Genomic DNA, 15,839 nt, shown 5'->3' on the forward strand with positions numbered 1-15,839 from the left:
TATATATATATATATATAAAATGCAGCCATCAAAAGAAATGAAACCTTCCATTTGCTACAACGTGGATGGAGCTAGAGGGTATTACGCTGAGCGAAATAAGTCGATCAGTGAAAGACAATTATCATATGATCTCTTTGATATGAGGAATTTGAGAAGCAGGGCAGAAGGCTAGGGGGTAGGGATGGAAAAAATGAAACAAGATGGGATTGGGAGGGAGACAAACCATAAGAGACTCTTAATCTCACAAAACAAACAGGGTTGCTGGGGGGTGAGAAGGTAGGGAGAGGGGGGTTGGGTTATAGACATTGGGGAGGGTATATGATATGGTGAGTGCTGTGAAATGTGTAGACTGATGATTCATAGACTGTATGCCTGGGCAAATAACACATTATATGTTAATAAAAATAATTTTTAGAAAAGAAAAAAAGGTAGGGAAAATAAAAACTATAAGGAGATAAACAAAAAGCTGAGGGTATTTGTTGCCAGTGGATGTGTACCACAGGAAATGTTAAAGGAAGTTGTTCAAGCTGAAAGAACATGACACGGGATAGAAACTCAATTCTTTCTACGGAAATGGCAAATGCCATTTCACCAGAAATGGCAAATAGGTAATGGACAACTGTAAAAATGGATACACGTTTTTCTTTTCTTCTGTTAAAAAAACCTTTGATTGTTTAAAGCTAATATTATAAAACCATATAGAGCGTTTGTAACAAAAGCAGATGTAATATATATGAAACAGTTTCATAAATGATGAGTAAATGAAATTCTATTCTTGAGAAGTTACTGTAACTTATGTGAACTAATACAATATTACATAGAATATATTACAAGTTGAAGACACAGAATATAGTCCTTAGAATAAACACCAAAGAAAAAAGCAAACATGTATAATTAAAAACACGACAGTAGAAATAAAATGAAATACTTAAGGATTAAGTAAGTAATTAAGTAATTAAGCAAAATAAGACAAAAAAGAAGAAACAGAGAAACAAAAATCCACATTGAATAAATAAAAAACAAATAGCAAAAAGGTAACTTTAAATCCAACCATATCAATAACTGTAACACATGAAAACAGACAAAAATTCAATTAAAAGGCAGAGATCTTCCAGACTGGCTAAAAATATAAGGCTCGACTCTATTCTGACCACAAAACTCATACTTTAAATATAAAGACACATAGAAATTAAAAGTGAAATATGAATATATATATATAGCACACTGGTAAGAAAGCAAGAGTATATTAATATCAGATTAAATACACATTAAGACAAGGAACCATTACCAGAGATATAAAGGAACATTTCACAATAACAAAAAGGAAAAATTTTTGGAAGACACAGTTACAAAGTGTGTATATCTCATAAGAGGAAGTTCAAAAATATGAAGTAAAAACTGAAATAACTAAAAGGAGAAATAGATAAATTAAAAATCATAATTGGGGTTTTTTTTCTCAGTAATTGATAAAGTAATTAGACCAATTAGACCAAAAATCAGTAAGAATATGTATGATTTTAGCAACACCAAACAATACCATGATTTAATTGACTTCATCAATGATTGTGTCTCACATGCCACATGCAGAATGCACATAGAGTGTTCATAAAGTTAGACCACATTCTGGCATAAAAACAAGTCCAAAAATTTCAAAAGATTGAAATCTTAAACAGTATATTCTCTGGTTGCAAAAGACATTACTTAGATTTCAGTATCAATAAAATATCTGGAAAATAAGCAGATATTTGGAAAATAACAACATACCTAAACCCATGGATTAAGGAAAACATCACAAAGAAAGGAGCAAAGAATTTGAAATAAAATACAATGCAAATACTACACTCAGAAATTTATGAGTGTCAGCTAAAGTAGTACTTAGATGGAGATTTATTATTTTACATGGTTATGTTTATTAGAAAAAAGAAATATTTAAACTCAGTGATCTAAATTTCTACTCTAAGGAGACTGATAAAGAAAAGGTCCTACTACAGTATAAGTAACACAGTTATTTTTAAAAAGCCTAAATCTGGGACACCTGGGTGGCTCAGTCGTTAAGTGCCTGCCTTTAGCTCAGGTCATGATCCCGGGGTCCTGGAATTGAGTCCTGCATCAGGGTCCCTGCTCAGCAAGGAGCCTGCTTCATCCTTTCTCTCTGCCTCTCCCCCTGCTCGTGGTCTCTTTCTCTCTCTCTCTCTCTCTCTGTATCTCTCTGTCTCAAATGAATAAATTAAAAAAAAATTTATATAAACAAATAAACAGCCCAAATCAGTAAAATATAAAATAAGCAACAAAAATGTTTACAAAGGCAAAGGTTAAAAAAGGTTATTTGAGGATAATAATGGCATTGATAAACATCTAGTAACATACGAAGAAAGAGAGAGGGGGAGAACTCAAATTGTCAAAAATACAAATTAAAGAGGAGATATCATTATAGATCTTAGAAAAATTAAATAATAATAAAATATTTTGAATAACTTTGTTAGTAAATTTGAAAAATTAGGCAACAAATAAAATTTAACAAAACTGACCCCAAATGAAATAGAAAACATATATGTGCATAATTACCTTTCTACTGCTGCTATAACAGATATTTAAAACAGCACCCAATAACCATATGAGTCAGAAGTCTGGACACAGTGTGACTCAGCTGGGTACACCACTCACTCTGCTAAGGCCTTACAATGCCAAAATCAATGTGTTGGCAGGATTGGTTCTTACCTGGAGGCTCTAAGGAAAATTCTACCTCTAAGCCCAATTCAGGTTGTTGGTAGAACTCACTTGCTTGTGGTTGTAGGACTGAGATGTCTATTTTCTTGATATATTGACTTCATCTTTAAGCCAACAAGTCTCATGGTTCAAAATCTTTGACTTTCCCTTCTTCCACATCTCTCTGACTGCAGCCAGAGAAACTTCTCTGCTCTTAACAACTCATGTGATTAGACTGAACCAACCTGATAATCCAAATTAATTTCCCTATTTTAAAGTATGTAACATTCACTACATCCGCAAAGTCCCTTTTGTTATGTAATATAATTTATTCCAGGGATTGTTTCAAGGATTAAGCCATAGATATCCTTGGAGGAAGGAGGGAGCTATTCTGCATACCACAGTATAATAAAGGAAGATAAAATTATAGATGACAGATCGATCAACCAATGCATAGATAGATAGATAAAAGAATAGATAGTTGAATGTTAGAGATATTGTATATATTTTGATAACTGAAGTTGTTTAAAACTTTTTTTTCCACAAAGAAAACTCCAGGTTCCAATGGTTCCATTTATGAAGTCTATCAAATACTTTATGAACCCAAATATACCAATCTTAGACACCAAAATCATTTAGAAAACTGTAGTGAAAAGAACACTTTTCAGTTTATTTTAAAAGGCCTGCATAACTCCAATATTGTAATATCATAAAAACATTACAAGAAAATCATATACCAATATCCATCATGAATTTAAATGCAAAAATCCTCAAAGAAATATGATCAAACTGAATCCAATGATACATAGAAAAAACCATACATCATATCTAACTGGGGTTTATCTAAGGAATGCCAGATTAACTAAAAAATAAATCAATATAATGGAATCGGGAGGGAGACAAACCATAAGAGACTCTTAATCTCACAAAACAAACTGAGGGTTGCCGGGGAAAGAGGGGTATGGAGAGGGTGGTGGGGTTATGGACATTGGGGAGGGTATGCGCTGTGGTGAGTGCTGTGAAGTGTGTAAGCCCAACAATTCACAGACCTGTGCCCCTGGGGCAAATAATACATTATATATTAATTTAAAAAAATTTTTTTTAAAAGCTAAAAAAAAAAAAAACACAAAAAAAACAGGACCCTCTAGAAATGTATTCCCAACTCCAAGGGTTTAGGTGGTAGTGGAAGGAGGTACGCAAAGAGAAAGGGTGGAAGGTTAGGGGGATAGCTGGGGATGTTAATAAACAAGACAGCCATTAAAAAAATAAATCAATCAATAAATCAATATAAGCAACAAGATACAGGACATTCATTATGCAATTACCACAACAGATGCAGGAAAAATATTTGACAAAATTCAACATGCATTGAATGCTAAAAACAAATACTCTCAGCAAATTAGCAATCAAAAGAAATTTTCTCAGTATAACAAGGGTATCGTACCCATAACAACAACAGCAACAACAACAAAACAACTACAGCTAAGTTCCTACTAAATGGTGAAAGATGAAAGGCTTTCTCCCTAAGATTGAGAACAAGATAAGGATGTCTACTCCTCATTTCTACTCAACATTGTACTGGACATCCTACTCTGTGGAATAAGATGGGGGGGGAGGAGGTTACTGGAAAGGAAGAAGTAAACTGCTTTTATTTGCAAATGATACTACTGTTTCTGTAGAAATTTTTAAGCAATCTAAAAAACCCACTAGAAATAAATAAATGTAGCAAGGTCTTGGGACATAGTTAAGACAAACAAATCAAAGGAAGTGTATAGTCCAGATATACATAGAGAGAGAGCCCATCTATAATGAATAACCTAGATTTCGTCCAAATTTTTAAAAAATTCATCAAAAGACACTATTAAGAATATGAGTATTCAAGCTACAGACTAACAGAAAATATTTTTAAATATATACATTTATATTAATATATTAACACATTAGATATATGCATATGTGTATATATATATGTGTATATATATATATATGTATAGACAGATAGATAGATATATCGGACAAAGAACTAGTTTCAAATTTATATAGAGGCCTACAAGTAAACAATAAAACAACCTTCCATAAGAACAAATGGTTAAAGAAAACTTTAATAAAGGTAGTTATATAAATGACCAGTAAACACATGGAAATGTGCCAAAATCACTGGACATCAGGAAAATGCAAATTCAAATCACAGTGAGATACCACAAAACACCCATTAAAGTGACCAAAATTAAAAAGACAACTGACACCATATGCTGAGGATTGTAAAGCTACTGGAACGCTCATACATTGCTAGTAAGAAGTACTACCATTTGACTTTTTTACAGTTAAACATACACTTACCCTTTACCCCAACAATTTTACTTCTAGGTATTTACCCAGGAGAAATGAAAGCATATTACAAAAGATCAATATGATACTGCTTATAGCCTTAACAATAACAGGACCAAACTGGAAATTACCTTTTAAAATCCACCAACTGGGGAATGGATTTTACAAGTATGGAAGTATGGTAGATTAATACAAAAGTATAATATGCATCAGTAAAAAGGAGTGATTATTGATACACGCGACAACATAGATTAATCCCATACACATTATCCTAAGCAAAATAAGAAAGACTCAAGAGTAGATAGTGCATGTTCTACTACATGTTTTATTGTACGTTTCACAGAACTACATAAAGTTCTAGAATAAATCAAGCTGCTTTATGATTAAAAAAGAGTCAAGACTTTAAGTCAGGGAATTAACTAGAAAAAAATATGAATGAAAGAACTTCTGGGATTGGTTGGAAATGTTTTATATCTTTATAATAGTGTGTGTTACACAGGTATATCCATGTATCAAAAATCATAAAATTGTTCACTTAAGATTTGTGTATTTCAATATACATTAATATCTAAAAACTGTAAATAAATGAAAAAATTCTGAAATCTACCTAATTCCAAGTAAATCTAAAAGATTTCATCTTCACATGTCATGGTTACCTACTAAGATTGTTCTTGTAGACCCTCTGAAACCAATTAATGAATTAAAAAAAGAAGAAGAAAATGGTTAGATAATCCTTTACCTATACAACACTTTTGAGGTAACACAACTGTTTGTTAGGTTGGGTCTTTTTTGTGTATCACCAGTCCTAGGAAAACCCATTCCTTCGCATAAAAATATTTTTTTTTCTTGGAATATGATGGCCAGGAAAGGAATTTTCAGTTCCACTACGAGCTTAGAGTGGCAAAGAAAAACTGTGATTACACCATGTAATAAATCCACAACTTCTTAGACTGAAAAAGTGGAAAAGGAAAATGATTCTTATATCATGAAGTTTTATTTTTACTACAGTTAATGCCACTTTCTATACTCCACTTTCTTTTACAGAAGAAAGACACTTCCAGAATTTGTTTAAATAGAGTCAGAAAGTGTTTATGTCAACTAGGAGTTTTCTCTGTTTCTGTAGGGGTGAAGACTAAATTTTCATTTCTTATAAAGATAAAGGGATCATGACAAGGTTAGATTTGGTCAGAATGCCATGTCATTTCATAGCCAAATGAAACAGTGATATTTAGATTATAATCCTTTGTGAGTTGTTTTTGTATAAAGCATGACTGTATTTAATATCTATTATAGCTTTTACCTCAACTTCATCTTTAGCATACATCTATATTCTTTCTTCAATCCTCCTCATTTTTAGTCAAACAACCTTTTTTTTTTTTTTTTTCCACTCTGCTTCATGCTTAGGGTAAATGTTTCTTTGTTTGTTTGTTTTAATTTCCTAAATAGTTCAAAGGCTACACATTTATGAGATGACCCAAAAGCTTATAGATAACAACACTAAAGACAAGCATTTAACGAGAGACAATGGATCCCACTTTGGTCCTGCAAGAAAATAAGTATATCTGCAAGAAATTGAAATTCCAGAGACAGAAAGCAAACTATATCAATAGGGTCCTTGTTCTTTACATCACCTCTGTGTGTCTTCTTGAGGAACACAATAATAGAAAAAGAACCCGGACTTTCTAGACAGAAATCTGGCAGATTTTGATTCTGTCATGTCGGAAAAGTTATTTAATCTTAATAAGCTCCAGTACCTTACTGTAATTAGGGTAATGGTGACCTCTAGGGTTGTTTTCTGTTTTACACACACACACACTCTCTCTCTCTCTGTGTCTCTCTCTCTCTATCTTTCTCTCACACACACACACACAATGAGACCTGAATGTAAGGAATGGTGCTTGGCACAGACAAAGCACTAAATAAACTAGGATTTGTTTATTTCTGGCTCTTGAATCAAATGACAATTTGTTCATCAGAGATTTGCCCTCAAGTCATGAGCACTGCTAGTCCCCATTTCATTTGGCCTTCAGGATTTATGGACTCAATGAATGAGAAAACACAAAATGACCATCTCCTATATTAAAATTCTAACCCATTATTTGGAACACTAACCAAATGCTATTCCTAGTTATTTAGTCACAAAGGAAATATAGACATCAGAGACTATCATTATGTATTATTTTAATAGTTACTATAAAAAAACAATTATCCCTCATTTTGCTTCAATTCAGAGAGAAATATTCTTCAGAAAATATTCATATATCAAAGACTTATACCTTGAACAGACCACTAAGCTATATATATAAGCATATCAAATGCTTTTTAAGAAAACATTACATAATTTTTAAACGTTTCCTTGAAATAAGAAAATAAATAAAGAAGCCAGCAATTAAAGAGCTTGTTTTGTTTCACATCAACAAATGGACTAAATATTTTTGAATGGGGAAAAGAATTTCTTAGGATAAATGAACTATAAAATAAGGATTTGCTTGTGACTCATTTTTCAGAAACGACATAAAAAATTTGGAGGCATATATCTCAAATGATGATGTGGTTCAGTCTTTAAAAAAAAAAGGAAAAAAAAGAAATGTCAACTACTTATCTTCTTGCATTTTCATGTATCAAAGTCACCTGGAATAAATTATTATATTCCAGAAGTATGGGTACTGAGACATTACTTGCCACTTAAAGAAAATAAAAGCATGTTTATAGTTTTTATTCTTCTTATCATTGTATATATTTGAAACCCTGAATAATAATACATTTGAAAATCTGATAGTCATCATAGCAAAAATTTACTTTTTAAATGAAATCAGTGAATGTGTTTTAATTAAATATACCTCAGAAAAAAGTCTTTGATTTCTTAAATTATACATAGAATTCATTATATTATTTGGACATTTAATTTTTAAGTTTCAAAAATCTAGCCCAATGAATAAAATATAATACAAATATAAAAATAACTTTATCCACTAATAAACTAATTTTATTACCTATTTTTACAATAATTCATTGAAGTTCTGAATAAAATAGAGAATTATAGTGCCTACTACCTAGTTAATATGAAATGATTTAAATTCTTCCTAAGGCATTAATTTCATACAGTCTATAACATTTTAATGGCCTTGTGAACATTCTAAGCAACTCTTCTAAGAAAATAGAAATTCAGATGCAGCATAGTTTTTTTAGTAATCTATTTTGATAGACTTCAGTGCGTATATGAGGTTGACTTTAAATACTAACAATCTACTTGTAAAGTCTACTGTCAATGTTTACTTATAATCAAATATGATTAATTTAGCCAGTCAGTTCCTGGCAGTACCCCCAGTAATGGAAAATTATCATAAGCCAATATATCTTGATTACAACAGCCTGTACCTTTATTGTCTGTCCAGATTCCTTTCACATCAGGTCGGTAATGAAAAGCTAAGTCACAAACAGAGGTATTAGAAGATACACAATGGGACCACTGTTTTTTAGAACAAATCATATTTTCAATAGCTCACAATGTAATTTGATGGCTTCCGTTATATAATCCCTCAACAAACAATTAAATTCTACAGATTTTTTCCACTTAATATCACTGTTAAATCACATAACCTATAAAATAAATTAAAAGTAAACCAGCTTATGTTTAAAGTCTTTGATTTGTGAAGAAAACAACTGGGAAGCGTTTAAGCAAGTATTAAAAACAAATATTTATATTGTTAGATTTGGCAGCAGAGGTGGGTTCTCAAGAGAGACAACATGTTCCAAATGGTGTATTCCATTATCTTCTCAGCCCCATTCATAAAGTGCCTCTGTTAGGCAACAGGATCACTCTGCTAGATTAATGAACACAGGTTGATGTTTAGCACTAACTGGTTGTGCATACAAAGAAGAAAGCACCACTCATTTTTACTTAAAAACAAAATCTGCCTAAGCAACATGCTTAGGCAGAGGCATCTTTCCACCAAAGTCAAAGTAACCAAACCTAACTGAATGGGGAATCGGAACGTAAAACAAATGGGCACACCACTCAGGATACCTCAGAGGGGGTTCTCCAAAACGCAGAGTAAACTAGTTTTGTGGATAGAGATTAAAGGCTGCCGTGCCTCTGGCATGTGTTTATTATTCTCCCCCATGTTACTAGGACCCTAATTGAAGACAAGAGACTTTGGGGGACCCTAACATTGTCTTAGCCTTTCTTAACGCGCCCTTAACCAAGTGGAATTCGCTCCATCCCGACTCCTATAGAGATCTCGCAATCCCAAACCTGAAATCACTGCATTTGCACCGAGATCACAAACCAGGCCAGCCAGGAGGGAAGATCAATGGCAATACCAGACCGCCTGTTCCCCTGACTTTTGTTTGCTCGGGTTTACATTTTAGACGGACATTCACATCCTCCCTGCGGAGCCTGGGAAGATATTAAATACTTCTATCCCTCATCAAGACAACCCAATCACAGCCCCGCAGAGCACAGAGGAACCCAACGGTGTCCCCAAGACCGAGTCAGAACCTAGACCTTCCTGAGGTCGAGCACAATTTGTGCTTGGAGAGAGAAGAAAGCATCTGTCTCAATTCCTCCTGAAGCCATACTTTCTGTATAGACCCACCTGCATAGGAGCTTCGTGTCTCATTGTTCTCAAAATGTCCTTTCTCTCTGGCTAAGACAGCGCTGGCGAGGGCGCTGGGTCAAGCATGCACAGCCCGCGCGCTCCACGTTCCACACTCTGCACTCTTGGGGTTCACTAACCGGCTCCAACATCAGCACCGGAGCTGTCCCCTCCTTGGCGCCGCACACGCGTACTGGCCGGGATTCCCGAGCGCTCCTGGGACTTGTAGTCTTAACGCGCAGAGTTTTTCTCGCAAACCCGCGAGCCTTGAACTACAACTCCCGGCAAGCAAGCATTTAAAGAGGCTGCTCCTCCAGTCAGACTTGGCCGCGGAGCCTCCCTTCGCCTCCCTTGGAATAGCTCCTGGTTGTGACTGCTCGGAGCCTCCCAGCCAATTTCTTTGCGAGGCTCAGGAGAAAGTGACTCCAGCTCATATCAGCGGGGAATTTTCCCTTTCTACTCACAGATTTCCGTGGCTAGACTGTGATTTTCTGGTTAGGAAACGCACTACCTTGTGCTAATTCCCGATACAAGGAAAACCGGAGCTGCGTTCTGGGACTCTTCGCCCTACACCTCCTAATCCCGAAACGGGAAAGTTTACATGTATCTATAAGCAGAGTGGGGTGGTTTTACAATCTCACTCAACAAACACGGGGAAGAAAGATGATGAATAGCACACACATAAAGAAAGTAGTTCACCCGCACAATTGCATTGACAAGGCAGGCGCGCGCGCGCGCACACACACACACACACACACCCCAAAGTCCGTCAAAGCGACGTTTCGCGCAGAGCATGCAGGAGAAACTCCATTCGGCTCACCTTTCCGTACAGCTCCATTGCAACTCGAGGTTCCGAAATTCTCAGTAACGCCTGCTCCTACAAATGAGGTTAGGGTCTTACACAGGAAGCTGAGCTAAACGCACAACACAATGGAAGGGGTGGGGGTGGCGGCTGGCGGAGGGAGAAACGGGGGACGTGGAGAGTACAGCTGATTTAGATAGATGGCTTCTTTCCTCTGGAGGGAAAGCGTGGAGTCTTCAAGTGCCAGCTGCGGAGAAAAAGCTGAGAATCTCTTAGCAAGTGCCAGGGGCGAGATTGCGCTGGGCAGCCCCTCCCGAGGCCCTCCCCCAAGCACCTTCTACCGTCATTAGCGCGCACACACAAGCGCTGCTGGCCGCGGGCTGGAGAGCTGATAGGGCACTGGGTTATTTACCCAAAGCAAGTCACATAAAATGAACACATTCATCACCAGAGCCCAGAAGCACCGTCACAGAATGAGATAGGAGACCTCTATTAAGTTATCCTGTTCTTTCTTTAATTCAGTTACTCCTTGCGTTACAAGGTACTCATCCCGGATGAGTTCAAAAATGGTTTTGAAATCTAACCTTACTTTTGTCATACTTATTTTCGCCCTAATTTGATTCAGATGTGTGCTATCCATGTTCTCTGTACCTATCTAGGGACACCCCTCTCCCTTTAAGAGTTAATCAGTCCAGTAATGATTCCTGACTTTTGCATGAGGTCCAGAGTTGAGGGAAATTGGAAGGGGAGGTGAACCATGAGAGACTATGGACTCTGAAAAACAATCTGAGGGTTTTGAAGGGGGGGGTTTGGGGGAGCCAGGTGGAGGGTATTAAGGAGGGCACTGGGTGTGGTGCAAAAACAATGAATTCTGTTATGCTGAAAAGAAATTAAAAAAAAATATAAAAATATATATCTATTAAAAAGATATATAAAAAGATACATAAAATATACTATAAAAAGATATATAAAAAGATATATAAAATAAATTAAAGAAAAAAGAAAAACAGAAATGATTATAATTGGAGGCAGAATGGAAAAAGAATCAACTTGATATTGGCTCAGAGGCATGCGAATCAGCTTGAAACTTCTTTGCATTACTCAAAACAATGGAACAGAGGTTCTGAAACTCAAATGTGCTTTAAAATCTCTTGGGGTTAGGTATTTAAAATTCATATTCTCAAGATATGCATAGGGACTCTGATTCACTATTTGTGATGAGAAGTCCAGGAATTAGCATTTTAAACAAATACTCCAGCAATTTCCATTCGAGAAAGACTACCTTAAAAGAATTTGTATGTAAGAAATGTTCAAAAATTTCACAGATTGACTCATAATGCAACAATGATATACTGGAAGCCTCCTGGGTTCAAAATACCTCATTAGTTTTATTTTGTTTTGGTTTTGTATTCTGTTTTTCTAAAGAAATCTGAGATCTGTTTTCTAATTTTGTGGTCACTGAGAATGGAATATGATATGGCCTAGGTAAATAGTTTTTACAACTTCTCAGAAAATAAAATTTAAAATGTTCCATGCATAGTTGAAGTTATGTGATGGTTAGAGCAATTTCATTTAAATTAATTAATAACAAAAGGTAAAGGGAACCTAGTATCACTATATTTCATTGAAGCACTAATTAGAAGTTAAGACTTCTGTACTTTTTAAAAAAGATTAATTTAATTAATTAATTAATTTAAAAAGATTAATTAAGCTTTGTATATTTTTGCCAAAGAGAAGTGCCAAAAAAATAATGACACTTATATACTTATTTAGAATTTAATAATAAAAATCTGTACAGCTACATTCTTCAGAAGAATTTCCTGTAATATTTATACTATCACTACTTTCTAAAATTCTCAGAATTCAGAGTCTGTTATCATAGAACATATTTAAATGTTCCAAATGATGTGTTAGATTTACTATTCTTTGAGAAGTTCATGCCTTCTTAACATTTTCTAAAAATGAAGTCTTTCTCAGTTTTCTAGCATGTCTTTTATTTGTGAGAGAACCCATGAAAATCAAGTTGTGAAAAAAAGAGAGTTGCAAAAGTTTTGGGGAACTTAATTCCATCCTGTTTCTCATATTTTAGTTGGGTGTATTTAACTGGGTAGGGGGAATTAAAGAAAAAAGAAAGAAAGAAAGAAAGAAAGAAAGAAAGAAAGAAAGAAAGAAAGAAAGAAAGAAAGAAAGGAAGGAAGGAAGGAAGGAAGGAAGGAAGGAAGGAAGAAAGAAACTATCCTGGGATTAATTAAACAAACAAAAGTGGACTAGAGCTGATTATCTCCCTAAAGTCGAAGCAAGGGCGCTTCAGCTTTGTTTAGAATCAAGCCACCATCTATGAGTTTCATTCTCAAGGTCACCAGATAACTGCTGAAGCTCCAGTTCTCACATTCACATTGTACCCAGCAAGAAGGAAGGATGACAGGCATTCCCCAATTCCATTAAATACACCAGGGCTCTTAGATCATCGTGCCTAGAACTTAATCTTGTGATCATAAACCTGATTGCAAGGCAAAGGCTGAGAAATGTGACCCCCATTCTGGGTGAACATTTGCCCAGTTGAAAATCAGGAATTTCATCACAATAGAAAGGAAGAACAGGTATTGGGAGATAGCTGGTAGTCTTAACCACAAAGTATCAGGTGACTATAAAGTAAAGTTTGCTGCTTTTTCACTTGCCATTTTACTGAAATGTGAATGTCTAATTATTTAAAATTTACCAATTCCCAGGGATGTATGTAATTTAACAACAATCAAACCCTTAAAACCAATCGATTACCTAAAAGTTAGAATATCCTGGCTTTTTTTTTTTTTAAAGCACTTTATTTATTTGAGAGAGAGAGAGAGCAGAAGCAGGGGAAAAGGGCAGAGGGAGAGGGAGAAGCAGATGTGAGGCTCATTACCAAAACCCTAAAATCATGACTGGAGCCCAAGGCAGAGGCTTAACTGACTGAGCCACCCAGACCCCCCCAAAATATTCTGGCCCTTATTGGGGAAACAGTGAAAGAGGGAAGCCTTCTTCATTTACATGTGAATCTGGGATTAAGAGTTGATATTAAAAAGATTTTAAAAGGCAGAATATAGTTAATAGAAACCAAAAGGGCCACCACTGAATGTCAGGGAATATGTAACATAAGCACCTCCCCATACAGAAATATAGACGAGGCTCAAAGGCCCTGAGGCCCCAAGAAGGCGATATACTCAGAGTCACATAGATCATTAGAGGAATAGGCTGGAATGAGAACTCTTAAATCTGTCTTTGAGTCCAGTTTTTTGCTGTTGTTCCCAAACACTATTCATTATTGATTGGATTTGTACAACCCTGCATTTATTTAATATTTACCAATATTCATTCTGTTGTTTCATGTATCTAATTTAGCTATCATCCACTTTGTTGTTATCAATCCATGTCTGTGTCAGATCTATTAAATGGCAAAATTCTATCCAGTAGAGTCAAATTGAGATAATTTATTTGGATACAGAAGAGCCAAAACCAAAATAATTAAGTATTAATTAGTAGTGACGATATTGGTTAAATTAAAAATAGCAACAGACATTTTGTTCCTACCACTGTAACCATCTCTCCATTAGGACTTACACTAAAAAATAAAATGTTAGTATAAGAGATTAAAATGTCCCTGGGGATTCATTTACTGCCTCATAAAAGTTTTATTCAAATCCACAGTGCAAGGATGTCTAATCCTAGTTATTTCTAGGACCATTCCCAGTTAAGCAGGAGGTTTTTCTGGCCTGAGCCATGTTACCTTTGTCTAACTCACTGTGTTAGGACTGGCTTTCATTTCAATTTCGTGTAGCATCTGTATCAAGAAATGCTATTGATTGTCTTGTGTTCGCTTTGGAAGAAATTAAACATCACCATGATGTTCTTGATTCCTTTTTAATTAAAAGGGAAAATCATTTTTAACTCATTCTTGCTCACGATGTTTTAAACCTCACAAATAATCAATGTAAGTAAGGGGCTTTAAAAAGTAAATAAATGAATAGAGGAGCCAAGATGGCAGAGGAGCAGCAGACTGAGATGACATCAGGTCGCAGGAGTTCAGCTAGATAGTTACCTAAGCATTTGGAACACCTACAAGCCCAACAGGAGATCAAAGAGAAGAAGAGCAGCAATTCTAGAAACAGAAAATCGACCACTTTCTGAAAGGTAGGATGTGTGGAGAAATGAATCCAAAGCGACGGAAAGATAGATTGCAGGGGCTGTGCGGGGAGGTGCCGGCTCCTGGCAAGTGGTGGAGCTGCAGAGAACAAAATTCAAACTTTTAAAAGTCTGCTCCACTGAGGGATATCACTCCAGAGGCTAAAGTGGGGGTGGAGCCCTCGTGGGGACAGTGTGGTCTCAGGTCCCAAGGGGTAACAGAAGGATCAAGGGTGTCTGAGTGTAGCAGAGCTCCCAGGTATCAGAGTGGGGAAGCCGACTACAGAGACGGAGCCAAGGAGTGAGCTCTCAGCTTGGGGTTAACTTAAACCATGATCCGCGGCACAGTCAGACCACTGCTCTTTGAGCAGGGACCCCACAAGTGGCAGATGCGGGGAGACTCGCCTTCCTTCTCTGGAGGCAGGAAGCTGCTGGATTTGGAGACTCCAAATGGGGCTGTGTGCCAGAGACAGAAATGATCAGTCACAGGCCGGGTGTGCCCAAGTGCAGTCGGAGACCAGGGAGACAGGAGGGATTGAGCGCTTTTCTCCGAGGGCCCACTGAGGAGTGGGGCACCGAGCTCTCAGCTCCTCCGGGCCAGAGATTGGGAGGCTGCCATTTTCATTCCCATCCTCCAAGCGGTATGGAAAGCAGACAGGGAATAAAAGCTCCCAAGAGGGAACCCAAGCATATTACTTAGCCCGACCCCTGGCAAGGGCAGCGCAATTCTGCCTCAGGCAAAGACATTTGAGAATCACTACAACAGGCCCCTCCCACAGAAGATCAGCAAGAACATCCAGCCAAGACCAAGCTCACTGATCAAGGAGAACATCGGAATTCCCGAGGAGGGGAAAGCAAAGCATGGAATTCATGGCTTTCTCCTCATGATTCTTTAGTCTCGAGAAGTTAATTAAGTTTTCTTAATTTTATTTTTTTCTTATTCTAACTTTTTTAACTTTTCCTCTTTCCTCTTTTAACATTTTTAAACTTAGTTTTAAGTCTTAGTTTAAACTTAATTTTAAGATAAACATAGTTTATCTTAACAATATCTTTCTACAAAAAATCTTTTTAAGCCTCCATTATTATAGTCACATTTTATCCTTCTTTGTATCTAACTTTATTTTTTATATACATATAGGGTTTTTTCTTCTAAAAAATTTTTGGGATACAATTTCTTCTAATAGATCAAAATATACCCTAAATCTAGCACAGGGCTTTGTTCTAGTCTCCAGCCTGAGTAAATTCT

General features: G+C 36.1%; 1 protein-coding gene across 2 annotated transcripts in view; it reads right to left on the reverse strand.

Annotated features, from left to right (window-relative positions):
* The window catches only part of RAB3C (RAB3C, member RAS oncogene family), a 289,717-nt gene extending 278,964 nt beyond the window's left edge, over positions 1–10,753 (reverse strand). Inside the window, exon 1 of one of the 2 annotated variants that reach the window (XM_032850170.1) lies at positions 10,454–10,753. In XM_032850170.1, coding sequence (XP_032706061.1) covers positions 10,454–10,471 — 18 coding nt within the window. In that variant the 5' untranslated portion in view covers positions 10,472–10,753. Of the gene's footprint in view, positions 1–9,633; positions 9,828–10,453 lie in introns of those variants that run through there. The other variant, XM_032850167.1, reaches the window with a different exon arrangement.
* Positions 10,754–15,839: the final 5,086 nt, after the last annotated feature.

This window comes from Lontra canadensis, unplaced genomic scaffold (assembly GCF_010015895.1).
Source record: "Lontra canadensis isolate GAN:19392208 unplaced genomic scaffold, GSC_riverotter_1.0 scaffold4, whole genome shotgun sequence".
NCBI lineage: Eukaryota > Metazoa > Chordata > Mammalia > Carnivora > Mustelidae > Lontra > Lontra canadensis.